At 40.6% G+C, this 25,976-nt stretch overlaps 1 protein-coding gene across 5 annotated transcripts in view; it reads right to left on the bottom strand.

Annotated features, from left to right (window-relative positions):
* LOC117831382 (formin-binding protein 1) overlaps nt 1-25,976 on the bottom strand; it is a 103,015-nt gene that overhangs the window by 6,160 nt on the left and 70,879 nt on the right. For 3 of the 5 annotated variants that reach the window (XM_034710051.1, XM_034710050.1, XM_034710049.1), the window contains exons 8-13: nt 25,557-25,703; nt 20,694-20,882; nt 5,108-5,217; nt 3,942-4,074; nt 1,609-1,727; nt 1,299-1,477 (exon numbers count right to left, since the gene is read on the bottom strand). In XM_034710051.1, coding sequence (XP_034565942.1) covers nt 1,299-1,477; nt 1,609-1,727; nt 3,942-4,074; nt 5,108-5,217; nt 20,694-20,882; nt 25,557-25,703 — 877 coding nt within the window. Of the gene's footprint in view, nt 1-1,298; nt 1,478-1,608; nt 1,728-3,941; nt 4,075-5,107; nt 5,218-9,206; nt 9,243-9,538; nt 9,554-18,961; nt 19,151-20,693; nt 20,883-25,556; nt 25,704-25,976 lie in introns of all 5 variants that reach the window. The other 2 variants (XM_034710047.1, XM_034710048.1) reach the window with 2 other exon arrangements.

The raw sequence follows: 25,976 nt of genomic DNA, 5'->3' as shown, positions 1-25,976 counted from the left end.
CAAACCGATATCTTAGATCATTTGTGCCCTCAGCTGTTGGGTTTTTAAACAAGCTGTAGGACCCTACCTTGGTCTCATGCACAGGAAGAATGATGTCATCCACGGGAGTTAAGTTATATGGATATGTACTTGAATTTATTTGTGAACTTGTGTTTGTTGTTGTGTGTATTGCTTGTATGTATAGGATGTGTGGACTGCTGTTGCGACACAAATTGCCCCTTGGGGACAATAAAGATTTTCTAATCTAATCTAATCTAAGCTCTGTGTGTGTGTGTGTGTATTTGTAGATGTATTTATGTGCACTTAGGTGTGTCTATGCTTGTGTGTGTGTGTGTGTGTGTGTGTGTGTGTGTGTGTGTGTGTGTGTTTGTGTATGTATGTACATGTGTGCGTCCTTTAAAAAAAAATGTAATTTAATTTTTCAATTTATTTTATTTCTCTTTATTTTAATTAATTAATTAATTGTTTTGCTTGTTCCTTCTCTTTCTCCCTCAGTTTTCAACTGTCAATCATCCAATCGCTCCAAGGATTATTACTATTATGATAATATTATATATTATTCTTATTGTTATTCTTATCTTGCAGCAGTCATCTGAACTTTGTTGACATGCCATCAGCTCTCTACCGGCATACTTTCTATTAGTTTTGCCGCTGTTCCATGTCATGTGTTGTATATCACTTTATTAACTGTCCTTCTGCTTATTTGTGAGTCAGGAAAATCACTAATAAAACAAAAAAAGTAAAAAAGAAGGAGTGAGCTAACCTGTGAAAGCCATAATTTTGATATAGACAGGCAAACAAGATATCATCATGAACATATAAAGATTGTCCGTATCTGAAAAGAGAAGCGTTTAAACCCACCCTGGCTCTCTGTAAAATCCTTACTACACTCATTATTCATACATGTAATGCTTAGTGTTGATCATTTTTAACTACATGTCCATATTTCCTCCAACAGCGGAGGGAATCCCTGAGTTTTACTCAGATTGATTCCTTCTGTAGGGCTCTGTTCCATCTTCAGTTACGTCCAGCACTTGAGTCATCAGCCAGATTATTAGTGTTATTTGTAATAGTCCACTAGAGAAATATATCCCTCTATCCATCCTCCACCTCTGCACATTTTCTTTTCCAAAAGGTCACAACCTCACACCTCCTCATCCAGAGTTATTAAACTCCTCCACCCTGCATCTGGACAATCATGAGCTCCCTGTTGAGTATGCTTCCAGATATAACTCAACAGCTGCAACAGATCAATAACGGAGTAATAAACTATTTGAATGTTATTATTATAGTTCTACCTTCAAATGGGTACAAGGCTTTGCAAGTCCCGATGGTGGGCAGGGTCTCCTCATCGTCGAACTCGTCGTCGAACTCCGGCGTGGTGGACGTGGGGATGGGGTTGGTGTTGGGTGCTGGGGCGATGTTGGCTTTCACCTGAGTCTCTGAATTCTGCTCCTCCGTGTAACTGCCATCCGGGCTGCTCAAAGGCCAACACACACACAGTAAATATACTGTGAAAACATACATAGTCTTCTTCCAAAGAGGTACTGCGTGTGATGTCTCTGGAGTGAGATGAGTAGTGGTTGTCTTCATCAGAGTATAACATACCTCTCTCTGTCCTGTGCACAGTTGTTGCTCACTGCTGTGTTGTTCTGGGTCTCATAGATACTTCTACGCTGTGTGTCGCTCTTTGATGGCATCCTCTCCTCCACCTCCGCTAACCAGCCCTGAAAGACAAACACGTTATGGATGAGTGGTGTCCAGCTTTTTCCAGTGAGTCAGTCGGCCTTCAAATTTGGCAAGAATCATCACTAAAATGAGCATCTCTGCCTTTTACACCTTAGTCTGGAAGATTACTCGATTCTGATTGGCTGCTGCGTGTCAGTTATTTCCTGATTATTGACACAGCCTCAGAGAGTAAAATCTAAAACACAAGAGGACACTGATGGGTGAGTGAAAGATTGAAAAATATCAGCAATCAGTGTTTCAACAATCATCAATAATTAGCATATTGATCATACGACAAAGATATCTGAGTTAATGCAACAGTAATTGGCTCATTAATTGTACAGAAAGATGGATGACAACTTAGGCAGCTCCCCAAAGTGAAGCCAAAACAGTGTTCCCCTTCTGACTGGCTGCAGTCCATTTCATAAAGCCAGCCTCCTCCATATAAACAGATGGGATATGGGTCAGACTTATAATTAAAGTGCTTGACAAAGAATTGTTTCTCCAACATGGTTTCTATTGTTTTAGTCCGTTCTTTTCATGATTTGATTTCTGATTTATTCTCATGCGTTTATTTTTTGGAGATGTTATTTTGGGGGGGGGGGGGGGCTTTTTGCACCTTTATCAGAGTGGAGAGGACAGTGGATAGTGCTGGAGACAGGGAGAGAGTGGGGGAACCCGGGCCAACCGCTTCATGGGTGCGCAATTTAGCCATCAGGCCAAATCCAGGCCCCATCTTTTGGATAAGTTTAGCTTGAAGCCATGAATAACATAGTAGAGGATAGAATGTAGAATAGAATGTACTTTATTCATCCCCCAAGCGGGAAATGCAGGTGTCTGGCAGATAAAATTATAAAAATCAGGTGTCTGTCAGCTCATCTCCCATTGGTTAGAGAGTTATGAAGCCTAATGGCTGCAGGGATGAATGATTTTCTATATCTCTCAGTCCTGCAGCACAGAGAGATGAGCCGTCCACTGCTGCTGTTTCTCTGATCCACAAAGAAGTTGTGAAGTGGATGATCTGTGTAATTTAGAATGGCCTCTAGCTTCTTCTGTCCAACCCCAAAACTTTCGAACTGACCCTGGAGTCAGTTATGCTGTTGACTGTGTTGACCTAAGGAGTCTCTGTCATTTTATTGTCAAGTTAAATGTGTGTTTAATCAGCTGATTGCACTAACTGTGGCTCCAAATGCATGAGATGTCATCTATTGTTTCAAGATGTCAACTTGTAGCTATTGTAAAACCCATCCTTAGTCTCAGGCCTTCCTCTTCCACCCAGCTCACCCTCCCACCTGCCCGCTTGAGGCTGAGAGCCTCTGTCTCTCTCCCAGGACTTACAAAATTTCCACCTCTCCCACCACCTTCAAATCCCGCCTCAAAACTCCCCTTTTCTGCTAAGCCTACTTGCTTTAACTTCTCTTTTTGGGACTGGAATGACTTCACTGCACTTTAACTTTCATCATGACCTCACTTTTATTTTTCTAGTATTGCATCGTTGTTCTGTTATATTTATGTATGCATTGTTAAGTGTTGTTTTTACTGTTGGTATGTTGTAAGGTGACCTTGAGTGTCCAGAAAGGTGCCTATAAAAAAAATGTATTATCATTATTATTAAAATTACAATTACTTTATGTCACAATATGTAATGCTGTTGACCTTGAATCTTGTTAGCATACTGTTAGCTCTCTGTAAGCTAAATGGAATAGAAGTAAAGTTGCTAGATTGGTCCTTCTTACTGCAGTATTAAACATCATTCCCTTGGCATCAGAAGTTGTTTAGATGATAAGGATTTTCAGATATTTGTTAAACCTTCAGGTGTTACCAGAGAGAATTCTGGCTCATTAAAAACTTGAGAGATAATGATCACAAAACGCATGAAGAAACAGATTAATGATGACATCTCGCCTTTAGCAGATAACCTTGGTATTGGAGGCTTAGAGCTCTTCTAGAAGTATCTAATACCTGACTTTTTAATAGAGTAAAACCATCCCATGTCTCTTTTCCTTCCTCCCTGCACAGAGCTGCAGTCAGTCTCCAGCTGCATCGCATCTTCTCCTAATATGGATGAGCAACAGACTCCTCTGGAGCCACCCCAGCTGGAGACGTGTGTTTGAGCTCCTCATTATTTACCGTCTCATGTAAACCAAACAAGAAAGCCCCGCCAACACTAACACTCCCACAGAGACGAGAGCTCACACAGGCACCAGACTCACCTCAAATTTCTGAACTTCAAACTGCAGCTTTTCGATGTTCTGGCCTATTTCTGAAAGCCGGGGGTCCACGCTTGTCGGGTCACCCATCTGAGGGTTCTTCACGTACACGTCTTTCATCTTAGTCAGGGCGTCCCTGGGGGACAGATTAATAAAGTCACATCAAGTCTTTGTAGCAGGTTTCAAAGGAGAGGACACATTTCACTACCGTTTAAATTAAAAAAAGCTCCTCTATGGCAACTACAAACACTACAAACACTTTGAAAACAGACCTCCTACAGGGAGCTGCAGGAGACTCTTAATATACGCTTGTTTAAATCAATCTTGAATACAAACTATAGGAGCTTGAGCCTTCATGTTGTTGCTACAGAAAGCAAAGGCTTCTGTCTTTTGCATCATCACAAATTTTTGTTTGTTGATGATGTCATTACAGTGCAATACATGTGATTTAAAACACGGTGGCAACACTGCAGGTGGTAGCCGTGAGCTGGCTGCAGGGAATTGTTTGCATGATCATGTTTGAACTGATCTAAGATAAGAATTCATATCAGGAGGAGCTTGAGATTAAATTTAGGTTTGAATAAGATATGAAGTATTTGAAGAGACTCCAAGATACTGTATGAACTCAAAGAAGCTTTGCAACATAAAAGTGTCTGTATCTCAAAAACAAAAAGATGGACAGAGCTCAAATGCCATAACTAAGTTCTGGTAAAAACATCAGATTATTCTTATCTTTTAATCATGGTATGATTTGAATACTTGTGCATATTCAAGGGATATAAGGCACTGAAAGATGCTCAAAGAAAAGACATCATAATAAGCTTAAGTATAGAAAAAGTACTGTTTGGACAAGCAGGAATAAACATGTTTACAGATTGGTATAAAAAAAAAGTGAAGTCTGGATAGCTCATTAAGATCTATAAGAGGCAAAGCTAACTTGATTGACAGGTGGGAACACTGTAGCTGTTGGCTAGGAAGCTCAAAGCCCATCTCTTTAAGTCACACTCGCTTTAGGTTAGGTTGAGTTTCCAATATGGCTCCCGCTGATGATTTGCTTCAAAACAGCGCTTCAGACACAGATGGGTGACGTCACAGATACTACCTCCATTATTTATACAGTCTATGGTTTGGACCCAGGTTTTAATGAGAGTTCAAATTAAAACACATACCTCTGATCCGTTTCTTTCTGGATATCTTTGTTCAGTTCATCCAGCTTCCCCTGCAGCTTCTTCCTCCTCTGTTCTGGTGGCAGGTGGCTGAAGTCCTCAGGTCCAGAGCCCTGAGGCAGCAACAAGGAAGGAGAAGAAAAGGAAACAAAAATAGGACAGAGATGAAGACACACTGTAAGATGAAAAAAGCACCTTTTATTATTTATAATTGTGCTGCTGCTGGTTTTATAGGGATCTTATCTAGTCAGGTGCAGTATCTCCTTTTCTTGTAACCCTGTGAGTTAAGACTCAGGGATAAATTAATAACACATAGAGTTCTTTTAAAGCTCCAATAATTCACTTGAAGGAGATACTGCAGCTGCTCTCTAACATACTGAGAGTTTGTCTTGCTTATGGACTTTAGGCCTTTCACCTATTCAGTAACTTCCTCTAATCTAGTGCACTCCATGACTGTGTAAGAAATGTATTAAGTACATAATATTATTGTTCATATAGTGTTTCAGTGTGAGCTGACTAATGGGTTTTAAGCAGCCTGTACTGTGTGTTCTCGAAGTAAGGGTGGTGAGAGTGAGTGGTTTGTTGATCCGGCCAGGTGTCACATTTCCTGGTGAGAAGGATTTCAGTCTGAGCTGATGACTCATACTTCTCGGCAGGCTTTCAAAGTTTCTGTGGACGTGATGCATCAGTGTTTCAAATCTGAAGCTTAGCTGGCTCTTTGCTCGTCTGTGTGTGGCCCCAAAGAGTTCAACATGATATTATGATTCTCTGTTTCTTCAGTTTTATGAAATTAAATTCGATAATCCAAATGTCCCTGATAGTTTTCTCCTAAGACTGTATGAAAAGATGGAGGACACGACAGCTCCCGACAGTGAAGCCAAAAAATTAGAGCTTGGACATCACTACCACAGTGCCACCAGTCAATCCTTCTTGTGCAGGTTCTTACTCCAAATGCACAGGATGTTAGCGCCGGTTGCAGAGGCCTATTTGGCTTCACTTTTGTACAATGGGAGGAGGTGTAGCCATCTTTTTTGTACAGGCAAAGTATGCCTGTGTCAGAAATGTTCCATGACTAATATCAGAGTGTTTCTAAATCAAACTACTCCACCCTCCTGCCAATAACCACAGCACACATTAACTAAACACTTAGTTTACTAGCTAGCTGAATTAGTTTAGGAGCCTAATTTGGTACTTAGCACAAATGTGAAGCTAATGGCAGCACTTAACCTAGTGAATTTAGGTTTATTTCAACAGTTTGCTTTGACTCTTTTGGTTTTGCTAGTGAATGAAGGTCCAAGTTAAGCTAAGCACTAGTCCCTTCATCAATATTTGGCTTCACTTTTGTACAATGGGAGGAGGTGTAGACGTGTTGGCCATCTTTTCTGTACATGCATGGCATTTATTTACAAATATGCCTCTGCATGAAATTTTTAATTAATAATGTCACAGTATTTCTAAATCAAACTACTCCATACTCCTGCCAATAATCACAGCACACATTAACTAAACACTTATTTTACTAATAATGCTGCACATGCTAACTAGCTAGCTAATTTGTCACTTTGCTATGTGAAGCTAATGGCAGCACTTAACCTGGTGAATTTAGTTTTAGTTCAACAGTTTGCTTTGACTCTTGGTTTTGCTAGTGAACGAAGGGCCCGAGCTAAGCTAAGCACAAGTCCATTATTTGTTATTTATTTGTGTTTCTTTATTTTAAATCACTTTTAACATGGATGTTGACTAGAAAAAAGATTAACCGTACCTTTAACTTCAATTAAATTGTGGGAATTGTATCATATCTGTATCATTTAAACCCATGGAGAGGAGAGAATTTGTGAAAGTTGCTAAAACTTCTCACCACTAGGTGGCACCAGTGTGCCACTGACTGACTTGCACTGCAGTAACTGTCATGACACTTTGTAATCTTCTGTTCATTTTCAACAGAACAGATTATCAAAGTTACCTTCAGATATCCTAGCACCTCTGTGTGGCTATATATAAGCAGGGCAGTGCACTAATGCAATGAAACGATTTCCACTTCACCAAAGTACAGCTGAGGTTCATAGGAAGGTCATTTTTGTACGTACTTGTGCCATTTCTTAATGAATTATTGAACTCTTTGGAGCTTAACGGAGCATGTAATTGACTTTTTTTTTCAGTGAAACAGAAGGGAAAAAAAAAAAAGGAGCAAACTGTGTTCCTGCACTTTGTTCTTTGAGCCTATCATCACACGGACTGAACAGGTGAAGGCCCTGATTGGATCTTATCGAGCTGGGTCACGGCGGCACCACAGGATATGAACTGCTGGAGCTAAAGGGGGGCTCGAGGTTTTTAGGATTCACTGCACATGAAGCCAGGTCAAATACATCAGCTAGGTTACCATGGCAACCTTACCCCTTCTCCCCGAACCATGGCGCAACACTTACCGGGCATGCAAGATAACAAAAATCATGTAAATCATCATGCAGAGACATGCTCCCTTTACCAGTTAAAAACATCTCAGAGCACACGTCATGAGTTAGTGATTACACATGCTCACATTCTCTATTTAACCACCACAGATGAAAACACTATGATCTAGGTGATGAAGGTGGAGGACCAAAGTACAACTACAGGGCACACATTAAGTCCTTTGATTTATGTGCTGTTTGATGAACTTGGAGTGGATACTAATTGGTATTGATTTACAAAATGAATCATAAGAAATCATTTTAAAAAATCATGCATATGTCTATTTTTCATTTTAAACTGAGCTCACTTTACTGCACAGAGGGACTCTCAAATCTGATTGCTAAAAATTAAGCTAGTGCACAGTTAGCTTAGCTTAGCATTGAGACTAGTGCAGAAACTTCCAGCCTTCTTTTTTCAAGAAACTACTCAGTTAAGACAAAAAAATGCAGATTTTGGACACCAATTAATTTTAATTCTGGATAATCAATAACAGTTGCATTGATGCTTTTCTAAAAAAATACAAGGTTAAAAATGAAACTTTTTGAATACTATATTAACAAGGACATAAACTTACTTAAAATATGTAACTCTATGAAACTATAAGTTTCTTGTTTGTTGTTTTTTTGAGGGAAATTTTCAATTTTAAGAGCAGTAACATAAATAGAATTCTTCTTTTTATACATTCTTGTACAGGTATGCTATGACCACATACACAAAATAGAAAAGGAGTTTACTGATAATTTTTTAAAGTCATTATACAGTAGACAATATCAATTAATATTGTGTACCCTGTCTTTCACCTGAAGTCAGCTTGGATCCTGTGACCCCTAATGGGATAAGCGGTCAAGATAATGGATGGATGGATGGATGGATGGATGGATATATGAAAATGTATCTTTGAATTGTTGGATGAAATTAGTTTCTTTTACTTGGAAACTATTTTTTTGTATTTTTGGAATTGTTTTATTTGGCATTTGAACATTAAGAACATTGGTTATAAATGCACAAAGCCTAAAACCCCAGCTGTGGGGTAGGTGTCAGACAAAGTGATTAAGAAGAAGCTGCAGAAACAGACTTCTTTCTTTAAATTTACAAAGAAAAGTTCCTTAATAAGTATGCATTTGACTTTAAAATAAAGGATATAAATTTGTGTCATTAAAAGACATCTACTCATTTAAAGGACAGGACAAAATCGACACACCAAAAGTTCCTTACTGTAGCTTTAATTTAAAGTTTCTGTTACTTGTATTTGCTTTTGTGGTGAGCCAGACAAGCTGTGCCCCGTTTCCAGTCTCAATGCTAAAAAAAAAGCTAAGCTGAGCATCTGCCCACTGTGAGTCATGTTTAGTGAACAGATTTGAGAGTGATATGAAACTCTGAGCAGGAAAACTAACACATCTATATTACAAACTATGAAACAATTCATTTATTTATCTCCAGTCAGTTCAGCTCTCTCACAGTACATTAGATTTCAAAACAGCATTCTTCAAACATGATCAAATTGGCATGCAGTGTAAGGAAATCAGTGATCAAACACTACATAACATCAGATTAGTATTGGTGTTAAAGGACACATTCGTTGAGACGGACGAGGAGGACTACCAGACAGACTAAGAGACAGACGGGTCAAACATCGAGTAAATCTGATCACCTCAATGAGATTCCGGACGTGGGAATTGAGTGTGATCTGCACCACAGAGACCAAACACACAGTTGGGGGGAGAGACATGAACACAACCACGACATACAAAAAAAACAAAAAAACAAAAAACAAATTAACACACAAAATAAGACAAAGACGTGAGTCTGGGGTTCATCCATGTGTCACAGCAAAAAATTAAATCACAACACCCCCAAAAACACCCAAATTAACAAAAACATAACGGCGTACAGAACGTTATTGACACTGTGTTACACGGGAGGACGTGACATGCGTGATATGGTCATGCCGCTACGGTCGTGCGGTTATACGGTCATGCTTACCAGCTTGAGAGAAAGCTTCATGTGGGGGGAGGAGAGGAGAGAGAAAAGGCGAGGAGCAGGAGAGAAAGACAACAGATAAAAGTCAGCATCAAGAGAATATCGCAGCCATGATTTCATTTTCCTTTTGAATAAAAACTGCTCTAAATGTCGATTTTTGTCAACCCTTTGCTGCCAAACTTCACCATGCAAGGAAAAGAGGGTAAAATACTCAGAAGCTTAAGAATGTGTTTGTTCTTTTATGCCAGTTATGTAGAAAAAGCTCCTGCAGTAGCAACTGGAGCTAAAGCATCATCCACTCTTGTCCAACAAAGTGAAGTTTAACATTTCTAGTATGATGGATTAATGAAGAATGAGTCGGCAGAAACACCAACCTACTGCACAAGCACGAAGGAAAGAATGAGTCCAAAATTAAAGGGAGACGGATGAAAGTAAATGTAGAGAAAGAAGTAGAGGGAGAGTGGGTGCAGAAGGGATGGATGTGCCCTTTACTTCTTCATCTCACCTCTTTGCTGCCTTTACAGAGAAAGTGACAGCAGAGGGCGCCAAAAGCATGTGTGGTGGCAGGTACAGACAAGCTGAAGAGACGCTTTGAAACCAAACTATCAAAACTACAAAGAAAAACCTTCACAGGGCGGGAAATATTAAAATGAAAGGGGGTAAATAAAGGAAGAATGCACATAATTCAGAGAGAGAGAGAGAAGGACTGAAGAAGTTGTTGCTTTAGAGGCGCAGAGATTATTTGATGTGAAGATTTCTGTGAGGAAAGAATAAAGAGCAGCTCAATACCAGGGGCTGGTAGAGCTGCAGCAAATGACTTGTAATCCTGTTAGGGGCTCACAGGCTGGTGCACTGAGGAGCTCCACTCACTTTAGTCCACTAATCGAGTCATCCACCTGGAATGGGCTGTTACTGTCTGCTCTACCTTGTGATCCGCACTCTCACCTCCCCACGTCTGTGTAATTCTCACATCTTCCCTTTACTTACACAAAGGCAGACTTCATCTTGACTTGTGGCTAATATGAGGAAGGGGACAATCTGTAAACTTCCCTCTGTACTCTGAGATCTCTGTTGAGCCTTTCTGGTGTTTTTATACGGTCATGTGCAGACTGAGTTTTACAAATGTGAGGACTGGAGTGATGTAGCTTCAGTTGCTCATTGAAAAGGGTTTCCTCAGCTATAAAACCCAAGGAACCCCTTTTTTAAATGCCTTTGTTGTTTTCCACAGAGTCATTTTAGATCTGAAAGTAAGCCTTGACATGTTTCAGCATCAAGCTTTCCTCAAGGAGCCAAGGGACGCCAACAAACATGATTTTATTGATACCAGTGCAATCATCGATTCTGCTTATTGATCAAATTATCTTTGAAATCCCTTACGAATTCCTTACCTTCACTGCTCTGCTGAGACAGGGAAACACTCAATGACTGACAGCGTACAGCATCGATCATATGACACTCCTGGTATTTAATGCCCAGAGCACGGCACACATCCGTTAATCCAAGAACTATCAGGGTTACTTTAATATTAACTCTTAACATGGATGTTAAAACAAGTTTTCTTTCATGTCGTCATTTCCATGTTACCTGACTTCCCTGCACTGTGGGAGCAGACAGCATCTACGCTGAGATAGGGAGCATCTAATGATGTGTCAGTCACAAACGACCCAGCTCTAAGAGTTGGCTCTTGTTAGCCAAAATGCTACTATGACGAGCCGTTGGGAGCTGAAAGAGCTGGCATTGGCTGAACCAATGATCTGGATCACTAAAAGGAGCCTGAATTCCCACAACCATAAGATGGATCGCAGACAACTTGGGCAAGAACATAGAGCGTTGAATCTTGTACATGGGAAATCTACTTCTCCTCCATCCTATGAGGGTTAGGTGAGGGTTGCTCTTTATTTTAGCAGACTCCAAAAGGTCAAACATCCTCTGCACGGATCCACAAACTAATTTTTTTTTTAAATATGGCAGCCTTTCTTTGACCTTATAGAAACCCTGCAGTTCAAGGACGCACCTCAATAAAGCTGGTTGCAGATTTTGAGTTTTGTTTTCCATCAACTATTTTTGTAATTTTTTTTTTTATCCTTTGAGGCTTTGATCCCTTCTATAGCACGACATCTATATTCCAAGAACATGTTCTGTTGTTCTCGAAGTAGATTATCACTTGTGGTGGGTTTTTTAACATTGTATTTCTCAGTTTGTTTTTGGTATTCTAATAATAATAATAATTGTTTATTTATCTTTTAATGTATTTTTTATTGTTATTTTTATTGCTTTTTTTTTTTTTTTTACCTTTTCCACTTTTTATTTACTTCATATTTAACCTATATCTTATTTTAGTTTCACTATTATTTATTTTTCTATTTATTTATTTGTATTATCTTAAATTATTATAATTTATTAATATTGGTTGCTTTTTCATTCACTTATTGTGTTTCTTATAAAAAAAATAAAATTGCTCTAATTGTCTACACTGATCTTTTGTATATAATGTGTAAAAATTCAAATAATAAGATCTTTAAAAAAATAAATATTCTACTTGTCTTGGATCGTGGGGACCCTTTCCTTGCAGCAGGAGGTGGGGCTGACCTTCAGGCTTGCAACAAGTTTTAACATTAGCTTTAATGTTAGCTTCTGTTCATTTCAAACAGAATTAATGGATCAACTGTTATCAAAGTGACATCATTGTTTTGCATGACATGCTGAACTATAATTGGAAGGCATTCACTAGGGAACCATTAAGCATAAGCGGAAATGATGTCGCTGGCTCTAACTAGTTGGAGCCGGTTCTCAATTCCCAAGAAGAGGAATCAGAGAGTCATTTTAATATCTTATTTATTCTTGTATTTTATTCATGTCTGCACTTACCAGTGGGGTTTCTCATGAAAAGCACACATGTAAATGGGACTGTTTTTTTAATCATCAGTGAAAGTCCTAGTAAAGAAATCAACATCTTTATACTAACACATTTTACTCTTTAAAGGTTGTAATCATGCAAACTAGAAAAAACAAATGCCAGTGAGGTATAAATCAATCTCAGGATATACAATGATTAGTTCAAAGGAATGAACAACTGGGGAGGTGTAGAGTAAATTCTGGTCCTTGACTTGTGTCCACACTGAGTACATATGTCATGATTCTCTCCATCACTTGAGAGCAGCACCTTCTTCTAGTTTTAAATGGCTTTGTGCTGAATGTGTTTACAGTAAGCTCATTGAAGTTCTTAGACGTTCCAGCCCTTATCCTCAGATGTACCTGAACCCCGTCCAACTAACCCAGACACACACAGATATACAGGTATATTTCAGCCCTTACAGACACACACATTGCTGCAGTATGGCACGCCAGCACAAAGAAAGCCCTGCAGGGGTGAATTCTGGGTACTGTAGGCTGTACCCAGACCCAAAGTGTGACCAACACCTCCAATTACACTAAATCTGGCTTAGAGTGAGACTTAATGAACAAGGAGGGGGGTGATCGCTGTGTCGGATGAATTAGCATCCTCACACCCGTAATCCTCCGCTGCCTCAGGTGCTTGTGACACTTTGTGAATTGACCCCTTGTAGATGCTCGGTGGAGGGGGGGGGGGGGGGGGGGGGGGGGGGGAGCCCTTAATCAGCTGCAGGGATGACGAGCAACAAGAAATCTCAAGCTGATACATGTGATGTTGGATGAAGTCATCAGCTCCTCGGCTCATTCGTCCGGATTCTACACGTGGCCGAGCCATGTGACCCATTCCCGGAAAAGCACACTCACACACACACACACGCACACACACACACACTAGCCTCCTTTGTAGGGGGAAATTTGCCTCGTTAATTTTGACGAACATCCTCGCTGGAGAAATGAACGTCCCCGCACAATTCAATTATTACTAATGAGGCTACTGCATGTGCTGTACATGGCTTTTACTAATCACACATTCAATATGCTTTCCTTCCACACACACTTTCTCACACACACACTGCTCGGACCACTTTAACCCATCACACACACACTTACAACATATTGCCTTGCTTCGAAAGCATATGTGGGTCGACCCAGAGTCCTCTTCATAAGCTCTTTGTGACGAGTGAGCGAGCGCGGGGATTGCTGCTGTGGTGGTTGTCAGAGAGAACACAGCTTTGTCAATGACTCTCTTAAAGATCTTAAACTCTACACGCTCTTAATTCAACTCCCTAAACACGTATGCTTTTTGCTCTTATTGCACAGGACACACACACACATACACACTCGTGCGCGCACACGTACAGTTGCTGTGGATGGATGAGACAGCTTATATGCACCACACAGAGGCTCTCCTGCAGGGGGGTAAACAGGCCTCCCCTGAGCAGGGAGACACAGAACACCACCTCCACTGGCACGACTAATCTAATCCTTAATGTGATGCCTCGTTCTCTTTGCAGGAGGTGAGAGGGGATCTAATCTCATTTTCTTGATCTGAGCAGATTAATATCATGTTTACAAATCTGAAGGAGGATTCACAAAGTAATGTTTGTATCTCTTCAGGAGAGAATAAAACACATGTTTCTTCTGGGAAACTGCTGATATATGTAATACGACAATCTGGCCTAGTACTCCTATACTCCCAGAAAGGTATTCTGATAGCTCTTAAAGCTCCTGTGAGGAGTTTTAATCTGGTTATGATGGACTGAAATTAATCCTGATGTCCCATTACGACCTGTAAAAGCAAACAGGACCATCAGGAGGAGGACTCACTGTTGCTGTGTACTTATTTTGAAGCCTGTGAACGCTGCCACCAGGTAGGTGTCAGATGAGGCGATTGCAGCCTTTGTTTACATTTTGCACATCAAATTTTCACAGTGAGTGATTTGTTTGAATAATAAAATGATTTGTCTTCAGGAAAAATTACTTGGTAATGTTTAAGATCTGCAAAGAGATCAAATGTATGGCTTTAGCCACAGGGGGCGCCAAAATCAATGCATACAAAAAGTCCTTCAGAGGAGCTTTAATTTTGTTTTTGCAAAACTCACTCTTAGCTTTAAAAGAATGAGCTTCCAAGCTATTCTAAGTATGAAAATGTCTTAAGTTTCTGATCAAAACTCAACTGAAGGGTCCCTGTCTACTGTCTGATGTAAACTGAACACACTTTTGATCTAAGGGTTGTTCTATAGCGGCCCAAAACAAAGGTACATGTCATCAACATTTCAGACTTTAAACTAAAGATCTTTTCATTTATTCCATTACATTCAAAAAGGAGAAGGACTGGGTCTCTTGTATTGAGTGGTATTGTGTTAGTGATAATTAAGTTTCACTAGTTAGCTTAAGTCTGAGCAGACACATCCATTACGTCTGTTTGTAAAGGTGCCAAAGAATTACAATGAGCCGTTCAGAGGCATTAACGCCTGTCTGAGTCAGTGAGACGGCGGGGTCGCTGTCCCTAAAAGACTTGTCATTACTTTATCGGATTAATCATGCACCTTCTGCTTCCTTTTAATGTGATCGAAAAGGAGCAGATGATAAGGGGATGCACTGATAGACATATGAGTATCTGTATAAGCGGATATCGGCTGTTGGATAACGGTGTATTTAGTATGAAAAAGATAACACACAAGCTGAACGGTCACCCTGTTTATATAATAATAATATTAATATTAACAATAATAATAATCTTTATTTCTATGGCACTTTTCTGAACAAAGGTAAAAAAAAAAACATTTACAGAAAAACAAAAATACACATACATTTTTTTTATATATATATATAATTTAAAAAATAAAAAAAAAAATAAATAAAGGAACTTTAAAATAACATTTATGTTTGTAGTTATTCATACCATATTTTTTTAGACATTTCTATTTTACTGCTGCATTCAATTTATTGTAAAATAAGAGTTTTTATCCTTCAGGTTTGTGATTGTAAAGCAATTTAAATGACTTTTGATGCAGTTTTCCTTCAAAATGTAATCTTTTTTATTAGACCAAAGGTTAAATAAAGGGCTGTTTTATAAATTGATCTTACTGTATTCATGCTCACTCACAAAGGTAGATTAATGAAGGGCTGAATGACTTTTAAAATGTTCAGTTATGTCATAATAATTAAGATTAATTAAGATTAATTTGGGTCCCTAGCACAGAAAGGCAAATTAATGACACAACATCAAAAACAAAGCAACAAAATCCTCTATCAGCTAATTTATTTTTACACATCTACTCTGATTTTCTCAACTGATTCATATCTCACAGTAAGAATTGCAAGTGTGCTCTTAATCAACATCTATATACATGGAAAGCATGAACAGATCTCTGCCATGACACATGAATATATGTACAGATATAAAATGTGTTCACATGAGATATGGATCAAGGTGTACAGTTCAAACTGAATCAAGGGCCGACAGTTTCTAACCTCTCATAGACTCAAAACTTCATTTGAACTTTTACCTGTGCTGTAAATGTTACCGCCACTTCACATCTGTTTGTTTAAACACAATGCATGATTTAACTCTTTTTTTTTATCGCTCCACTCAAGAGCTGTTTCAGCACTTCCGCTTTCAGAAAACGTGCACTTCCTGCTCCAAAAAAACACACGCTTCCCCTTTCTTTTGCCGACCTTCAATCGTTTCCTCTACAATATGCTCGCTCAGTGGACTGTCGCACCCACAGCATTGTTCTCTCTGCCTGTTCAGACATCGTGATAGCTCCCATTCAAAACCCTGAGTAACTGCTGCCCTTTCAAAATACGAGCGTAAGCAGGGACTATATTTGAGGGCTCCGGAAGGAACACGTGAGTTGGCGCCCGTTCCTGAGGTCAGAGAGGGATGGAGGGTGTAACGGGAAAAGGTGGTGTGACCTGGCCCCTACAGCCCAGTGACCCCATCACAAACACACTGTGGACTAGCGATAACTAGTGATGACACCCACCAGGACTATGGGCTGGTGCTGATAAAGCCACCCTGCATGATGCCTTCTAAAATTATTCCTTGCTCTCTACATGGAGTGACTCAGGCAGCCTGACGCCACAACCACAAAGACATTACTCTGTTCATATCGTCAGACTGAAACTGCTCTGTGTTATGTTTGCTTTGTTTAATTGTGATGATCTAAATTAGGGATGTTTCGTGTCCCGAGTCATTTCAATGGAAATCTAAACTGCGGCTGACAGACTTCTGTAGAAGTAACACTCAGTCAGACTACAGTTAAAATTTAACACGTCTAAACACGTGATCACAGAGTCTGCAGAGTAAACAATATCAAAATGGTTTGCAGGGTGATTACATCAGCAGAGCTAGCACCACCAGGGCCCAGTCCTTCTTGCAGGTTAACATCCACATGCCTGTGCTGGTTATGCATCGTTCTGATTGAGTGGTTATAAGCCAGTTTAAATCATACAACTTCATCTCCATTTTCTAGATCAAGAAACTGCTACTGAGTTACAAGATGCCGTCTGTCACATGTCTGTGTTTACACCCGCTTAGTAGAGCACTGCAGCATGATGGCAGTAGCCAACCCACCCTGGCTCATGGCAGAGTGACTACACACGCACATCCCTTATCTAAATCACAAGTGTCATTGTGATGTGATGTATGTCAGTTCTTCAGCGTGCAATATTTGCGGATATCACACAGGATAGTCTTGATTTAAGTGATTGATTTAAAAGGTGATGGTATGAACTGATATCAAAGGGCCTACTTTACTGGATCTGTTACACATACATCAGCCTATCTATAGTGTCTTGGGTGTTTCCAATGTATTCAGATAGAGGAATTGAAATAAGAGCCAGAAGACTAAGATGCTATCTAGCCAGCTTGGGTCTGACACAGATATCTATCAGGGATGTCAACAATTAACCGAGTATCGATTCATTGATTGTTAAGAACTTACTCAAACACGTTTTTCGTTTTGATTTTATATCACGTGGAACAAGCATCATGTGGTCTTATATTTCATTCAGCTATCAGGGAGGTGTTTTAAGTTTACAGCATGTTTTGATGTTAATCATCTGACTAAAGGTGATGCTCACAGCGGAGATGCTCAGCTGGGGGCTGCGGCTGAGTGACAGGTCTCCACGAGCGCTTTTTTTCCCTGCCGCAGGACTGATTCTGACCCGGTTGCGCTCCCGGACCGCTTATTTTTCTCAATAAGAACGAGTAGACAGAAAACTGGACACTGTGAATCTGAAATATGTTTCTGTTCTGTTCCCTTGTTGAAGTCTGAACCTTCACTTTTGGACTACTGAGATTATAAGCCTGCTCCACATGTTGATATTCAGCGTGTTTAACGTTTTGAACACCTCAATATGATCTGTAGCTATTCAATACTGTCAGTTATATACATTGTGTCATAAAGGAAAATTTGATTCAGGGGAAAAAACACATTTTCCATAATTGATCGTTAACATTTACAAAGATTGATCTCTGAAAATACTTGAAATTTACATCCCTAATATCTATCAATGTAATATTTTCTGATATGTGTTCCTATGTAAGTAATTTAGGATTGCAAAATTATGTCATCACATGTTTTTCAAGTAGAGTGCACTCAAATACTTGCAACACTCTTTGCAACATGTAGCAGAGCATCATGGGCGTCTTTGCCTGGTGTTATAGATTAAAAGAAATCAGTGTACATATTAAAAAACAAGCTCAGAAATTTTCAATTTCTGCCACCTCATCAATAACTTGCTGTCTGATATATTTTGGTGTCACTATCCGTCTCAGAAACCATGTATTGATTGAGCTCTAATATCCGTCAGTAGACGATATCAGGCTTCCCTTGTCATTACCCACCTGTCCCTGAAACAGTGACACAGATACTGATGATAATAAAGACCCCTGGTTATCACTTTGTCTTGATGATATTCAAACACTGATCGTTGAATCTGTGCGTCACTCCACATATCGGATCATTACACCCCGTCTTTCATTTTGCAAAACAACAAAAAACAATCCGCCGCCTTTGCCGCCGCCTCCAGCACAGACTGCAGAGAAAAGAGCGCAGGGAGCATCTGCAGTCTCCATGCTACTGCCAAGACTCTAGGGCGTCTTGCTAATCAAAGGGGAAGGAGGGGAAGAGGAGGGGAATGTCATTGTGAGTACAGAGTTAATGTGAAGAATGAAGGGACAAGATGGAGAGACTGTTGGTGAGTCAGACGAGTACCATGGATTCATAGTTATGCGCTACAATAAGCATGCTAGACAAGCAAAAAAAAAAAGGCTGAGCACTGTATGAGTGAAGGTGAGAGGCCTGTGTCAGTGCTGGCAGTCACTGATTACATCATTATGGGAACACTTTGAAGGCAGCGCTGGTTTATAATTGAGTATAATCTGTTATTGAAAACAGAGCTAATGTTTATAATGCCATGTGTTTTACTTCACCCATACAGTGCAGCAGGTACACAGCTCAGATACAGGTGTAGAGACACACACGCACACGTGCACAAAGCCTGCTGGACACACACACTTACCCCTCGCCTCAGGCTCCGGAGGCAGTGCATTTTGGGTTTGGAGGCCATGAAGTCGTTGAGGCGGTGGGAGAGGGGCTCCTTTTGCTGCTTGGGAGATTGGGAGTCGTTGGGAACAGTAGAGGGTGAGGGCGGGGATGTGGCTGGGGGGGCAGGTGGGGGCTGGTGGGGGGACGTTAACAGGGACATAAGCTACCAGTAAGAGAGGGAGCCGTGACAGAGAGGAGGAAGAAAAAAAGGAGGAGGAAAAAACATGGAAGAAGAAGAAGAAGAAGAAGAAGAAGAATAAAGGGGGCGAGAATCCAACGGAAAAAAAAGGACAAAAGAGGAAAAAAGGAGGAGGGAACACAAAACGAAATAAATAAGCCTCCTAGGAATATTAAAAAATAAACACATAACAGAAAACCCAAACAGAATGTAAAAGACAACCAAAGGAACGTCAAACCTAGTCAGTAGTTATGTTGGAATGTCAAACATATTAAACATAAAAAAACTGTTAAACAATAGAAAAAACAGAGTGAGTAGGAAGCGTCAAATGTGTTAAAGCAAGCGGCTGCAACAAAGCAAACAGCAGAGTTCAGTCAAAGCGCATGCAGGCTTCCAATTTTGGAAAACCTTGATCCCTTCGTTTTTCAACCTCGACACATGCCAGCCAGGACGAGAAGTTCCCCACATCCCTGAGGATATCACCCGCTGAATTTCAGGCTCATCATAAGAGAGAAATCTAATTGCTTATCGCTGCCTTAAAACATCTGGCTGCATTATTCATCACCAGGCGTCGAGGAGTTAGGAGAATGAAGCGGCGCATGCATGGGCAAGTGATCTAGAAACCCGAAAATTCACAAACACCCCGATTCAAAGGCAGGAGTGGTGCTTTTTACGCTGTATTATGTGGTTTGTGTTTGTGTTACTCTTCCATGCATGTGTGTGTGTAGAGTAGAAATACCTCTGTGTGTGGCTGTAGCAATGATCCCTGCTCTACATAAGTGTGCCGTAGTCTCGGGAGGTTGCACACAAGAGGATGAATTAATTTAAAAAACACCACTTTTCTCTACAAAAAACACTCAAGGATTTCTCGTCTAGCTTTTTGCACACACTTGCTTCCAGCCCTTCTTTCCCAAACACACCCAATTACTCACTCATGCATCGGCCCTATTTCAACACCAACAGTGCCACCAGCCCATAAGACAGTCAAGAGATCAGTTTGTGCTGTTCAAGAGCAGGAAACTGAAGGAGTTTGAACACCAGGAAACGGTTATATCAGATCGAGTTAATATCTGCCGGTTGAGTCCATCCACAGGATGAAGGTAGAAGTGCATTAGTGTGTGTTACAGAAGAAGGGAGGCTCCCAATATTGGTGAGGGTGATTGCCAGGGAGGGGGGGAAACGGGTGGCGAATAATAAAAACAACAAAAAAGGCAATAGTAACAAGAACTAGCAACAGATTTCTGAACGGAAATTAACTAAACGTCTGCACATAAATGAAGTTTATAACACAATCAGCGCTAATGTAACAGATACTAGAAATGTGACACTGAACATGTAATCCTTCAGTATTACAAGACAAAACCAACAGAACTTGACAAAACAAGTACATCCCTCCAGCTCCCCGCCCGCCCAACAAACCCTCCCCAGAGACTAGAGTGACCTCCAAGTGAGAAAACTCCTGTGAAAAGGAAATGTCAGCGAGGCGCTGCTGCATGTTGGGGTGTAAATGTGTGCACTCATGTGTTACCTTGTTCTTGTTCTTAATGAAAGGCCACAGTTTGCCTTTGCTGGTCTTGCCGGCAGGTTTCTCCTTCGCCTCTCTGGACAGGCTGGTGTCGGACGCCGTTCTCTTCATGGCCTGGCCGTAGTCTTCGAACTCAACGTCACCCGGGGGCTCGAACCCGGACTTATAGGACTCCACCACCTGCTTTGAGTCCTAGAGGAGGAGGAGAGGAGAAGCAGCGATCAGTTACATCCTCACACTTGAAACATATATGTTACTATTGTTACAGCACTTCCAAAGAAGGTGCGCTGACAGCTCTCAAAACTTCAACCTTAGAGACCTTCTCCCGGCGCTTACTGATGCTAAGTTATAAAGGTTGTCCCGGCGCATTTCCACTTCCCTTAGTAGTGACTGTTTTAAATGCTCTGTATGTGTATTTGCTTTATTTAATGGAATTCTACAAAGAAAATATAAAAACAACTGAGTCGTGACATTAGCAGGAACTTCAATCTGGAAACTCTCCCTCAAAAAAACCCCAGTGTGGTTAGCTCTCCGTCATTGTTGGTGACAAAGCTGATATAAGAAGTCCCGCCCCTTTTTGATTCTGATTGGTGGTGAAGAGGTGACATTGACGAGTGCAATGATGTTACAAAAGTTTGACTGTTTTCATCTTAGAGCGCTGACAGTGAGGGGGAGGCGGGCGCACTAGAAAGGCTGAACTGTATTTGCTTTGAATAGAAAATTGGTGCTGAAAACGCTGTCAGTGGACACAGGCCCTAAATTACACGGTGGTTTAACAGTGTAAATCTGCATATGTAAATACAGATACTGATATGAGTCCATATTGCTCTTTTTACTACCCAGGGACAGCGCAGATCATAAAGATAACTGTAATTATGCTGAAATTAGAAAGCCAGTTTGCAGGATACTCCAAATAGAAAATGATTAAGCACGTTTTAAACGACAAGAACGGCATGAAGGAAAGCCTGTCAATTTGTCTTGAAGTGGAAGCTTCAAGGAGAGTCTTAAACAGATGTCATTCAAACTGAACCGTTTACTGTTCATATTTTCTTGTTTACAGAATGAAGAAGGTAAATCACGGACTTCTGCACCGTAACGTCTTAAACATAAATGAAGTAGCAACTGGAAAAACAGTGACGTGTTACTTTTGTCCTTCAAAATAAAAGCACTTCCTGTTAACATCAGAATTATAACTTAAATCATTAATAAGTGTGCAGGTTTTTCACATTAAATGTTGTAAACAATGTTAAGGGTTTTCTTCATAAATCATTAAACAAAGTAACAAGTCAACACAGTATTTGTTACCTCAATTAACAAACAATGCACAACACAATTAAGGTGAGCAGAATACAGATATGGGGTTGCATCTTAAATTTGGATTTTCTGAATTAGGCCTTCAAAATGAAGCACTTTCTTATTAAAGCATTTGAATAAACTAATATTATAGGCCCACTGATTTCGGGAGCATTAGTTGGACATGTATACAGCTCATTCAGAATGAGCATCGTACTCTGGTGACTCACGACCTCTTGCCTGTTCACTTTCAGCTCTCTACATCACAAACAAACTAACTAGTCAACAGCTCATAAGGCCGCTGTTATTCCAATGATACGTGTCTGAATATAAACAGGGATAATCACTGAAATGTCCTTTTCATTGGCCGTTTAAACATCTTTGTGGGAATACTGTGTTTTTGCACAACAAGGGCCATAACTCAGATATTCTGTCAGTCATCACATTGCCGCAGTCTGTCTCCAGAGTCTCACAAAGAAGAACAAACTCTTGACTTCAAGGTAACAGGAAGTGTCTGATTTGATTTATGCGGCCTGTCTTCCATCTCTGATTCTGCCAGTGACCATCATACCTCTGAAAGTGCTGCTGCAGGCCACTCGTGAGACGAGCTGTGTCGAGCTATGAGCTTTTTTTGACTCATGCTTACAGGCTGGGGTGGAGTGAGAAAACACTGAGAGCATTACTGACTCTGCTTTTCATTGTTTGATTTTCCAAATTGCTCTTAATTTTTCTCCACTGTCTTTAAACATAAGTGGAAAAATGGTACAGTCCAAAGCAAAAGGGGGATGTCTGTGTGTTTAGATTAGATAATCAGCGAGTCAGAGGATAAGATACAGCACAATAGAAGCCTGGTGACTCTCTTGTTTACGCTTGTTTTTGACTGATAGCAATCCATGGATGCGTCACCAACGGAAAGACAGCGAGACTGTCGCTTTTCAGTTTGTGGGCCACAGAAGACAGAGGAAAAGACCCAAATCTGTCAGGCAGGAGTTATGACAAAAGCAGGGAACACAGCCGGGCCCATCAGACACAGGAAGGGGAACATTAATCAAACGCAGTATGCGTCGGCCTATCTGAGCTGATAAGAGCCGGGGGTCTGGTCGAAGTTGGGATTGAGGGGGTCAAAAGTCTGCTGCTGTGCGATGTATACATGAGAGAGGGCTGTGAGAGGAGGAGAGACAGAGAGGGAATAAAGGAAGGAGCATGTGATGTGTTGTTCCCTGACGTTGTTTACTGCTGCTGACAGTCACAGGCTGAAGTCGTCTCCTTGGAGCTGAGCCATGCATACACACACACACACACACACACACAGACACACAGACATGCACACACACACACTTTGCAAGGCCTGAGGATAGTCTTGCTTTTTGTCAAACGGCGAGCAGCCAGCATGTGACATCTCAATATATCACACGGCTTGTTGTGTCTTTAGAGGAGGCTAAGGCTGACTCCCATTTGAAAATCTGAAGAGTAAACAATAAGAGCCGTTTGACAGAAGTGCAGAGCGACTACGTGGAAGTGTTTAAAACTGACAAAACAAAGGCTGGTTTAAACTACAGGAAATATTAAGGGATTCAACTTCCTCCTACTTTTCAAAATAGGTGCAATCACTTTTGGGAAATTGCCTTAACTCTCCCTCCTACAGAGCGTCAGATTACAAACCAATAACCACATCTGTCTGTTTAATATACGGCTGTTACTTAAGAGGAAATAACTCATGTGTGCATGTGGAACTTCTTTTTGGCATCACAGAGCGTTTGGAGATGTTCTCTGGAGATTTATAATGTGTGCTTCTACCAGAGCCTGACAGATACATCGGCCTATTACACATATGTTATGTATCGGCCTGTGAGTTTCCCAAAATGTTAAGATTCAACTTTATTACAGTAAAATATAATTAGGAGGGCGTGGATTTAGCGTAATAGTTAAGTTGCGCCCATATAGCGGGTGGCACAGGTTCGAATCCAGCATGCATCCCCTTCCCGCATGTCACTCCCCCACTCTCTCCCAGTTTCCTACTCTATTCACTGTCATCTCCTCTATCAATAAAAACATGTGTAATAGCACAGAAACATAACTTAAAAAATAATAACAATAATAATTCGGAAAACAATGCATTATGGGTAGTTAGTAAATCAGTCATTGCACAATAATAAAGTAATAAAGCACCTTCCTGAGTTAATTTGCTGTCATGCAAGTGTGTCAAAACAAGACAACTTCTGCATAAGGGATGGACTTGTACTTATATAGCGCTTTTCTAGTCTTTCTGACCACTCAGACCACTCCCTGATGGTAGGGATGGGCAATGATTTTAGAATATTCGTTCACTTACTAAAAATCGAATAGTTACTTCGAATATTTTCTCATTTTAAAAGTAGGTTGTAATACAGTATTCCCGCCAGACGGTGGCTATAGAGCATCTTAAAACTGTTTGCAAACCGCATTAAGTAACAGAAGAAGAAGAATCCTAACTGCATTAAATAGCGAAAGAAGAAGAAAACATTCGCAACAGTTCTGGCGATTTTCTCTGTTTCTGAATCTCACACTACTACACATGTATTTCCAGAGACTGAGCATGGCTGTAAAATGTAAACATGAACGCCACACCTGGTCACGGGGGGGGATTAATCGAATAATTGACGAATAGATGCTAATGATTATCGAATAGTATTTTGGCTTGAAATGCCCATCCCTAACTGATGGTAGAGGCTGCTGTAGGAAGGGATCATCAGTATTAGCTAATCTCATACACATTCACACACTGCTGAACAACAGTTTGGGGTTCGGTGTCTTGCCCAAGGACACTTCGGCATGTGACTGCAGGACCTGGGATCGAACCGTCAACCATCCAGTTAATAAATGACCGACTCTACCCACTGAGCCACAGCCGCCCCTGTGCCCCTGGGATGGGACATGATTTTTGAATACTCAAATATTCGTTCACTTATTAAAAATCGAAGAGTTAATTCAAATATTATCTCATTTTGGAAATAACATTTTTCAACATTTTCACCGGTGCCTGGTTGTGATACGGTATTCCCACCAGACGATGGCTATAGAGCGTCCTAAATATGTTTGCTAACTGCATTAACTAGCAAAGGAAGAAGTGTGTGTAGCCCTTCATTACGAATAATCGCCGATTAGATGCCAGGGATTCTAGTTTAGTATTTTGGCTTGAAATGCACATCCCTGATCTACATTAGGTGACTTTATATGTCCTTTAAAAAAACTACATCCCTGTTGGTAAGGATGTTGCCTTCACCTCTCTGGTTTTCTGAGTACAAATGTTAGGTTAAACATTTTCAATTCTTCTCTTCAGGTATTCTCTCAGTTTATAAAACTGTCCTCCCACAGCAGTTTATCGTTCACGGGTCGGCTGTTTTTCTTTACAAAATCCCCCCCCCCCCCAAGAGTACCAGCCCACTGCCACACTTGTGGGTTTAACTGAAAGCCTAATCGGTAGTGAATGGGCTGTGACTGACACCCTGGCTGAGTGAGTAATGTGTCCCATATGGTGGTGTCTCTGTGACTCTGTGAGTGTGTGTGCAGAATATAACTCATCTGTATACTCACAGTCTTAGGCTCGATGGACTCGGCTGCTTTCGTCATGCCGTCTAAACACTTCCCCACGATGGGCAGCACTTGACGGTCCACGTCTGCGAACGTCTTCATGGACACTCCTATCCTCTCGATTCGTTTCTCCTCCATGTCTTGAAGTTTCTGCAGGAAAATAAAGACAGGACCGTGTGTTATGAGATTGTGTCACAGAAGAGGAGTTGGATGGGCAGCAGGGCTGGTGTTGAAATTGATACAAAATCAGAATCATGCCATTCAAAAGAGCTGGTATTTGATATTGAGCATTGCAGAGCCAATAAATCATTGTGTTATTGACAGTGGAAGCTTCCCGCCAGGTTACTCCAAGATGACTCACATTTCACCCATCGGATCTTAGCTCTTTGTTTTTGTAGCTGCTTCACTGATTAAAAGCAGACC

The sequence above is a fragment of the Notolabrus celidotus genome, chromosome 19 (assembly GCF_009762535.1).
Source record: "Notolabrus celidotus isolate fNotCel1 chromosome 19, fNotCel1.pri, whole genome shotgun sequence".
Taxonomy (NCBI): Eukaryota; Metazoa; Chordata; class Actinopteri; order Labriformes; family Labridae; genus Notolabrus; species Notolabrus celidotus.
This window is presented reverse-complemented; position numbering and strand designations above follow the sequence as displayed.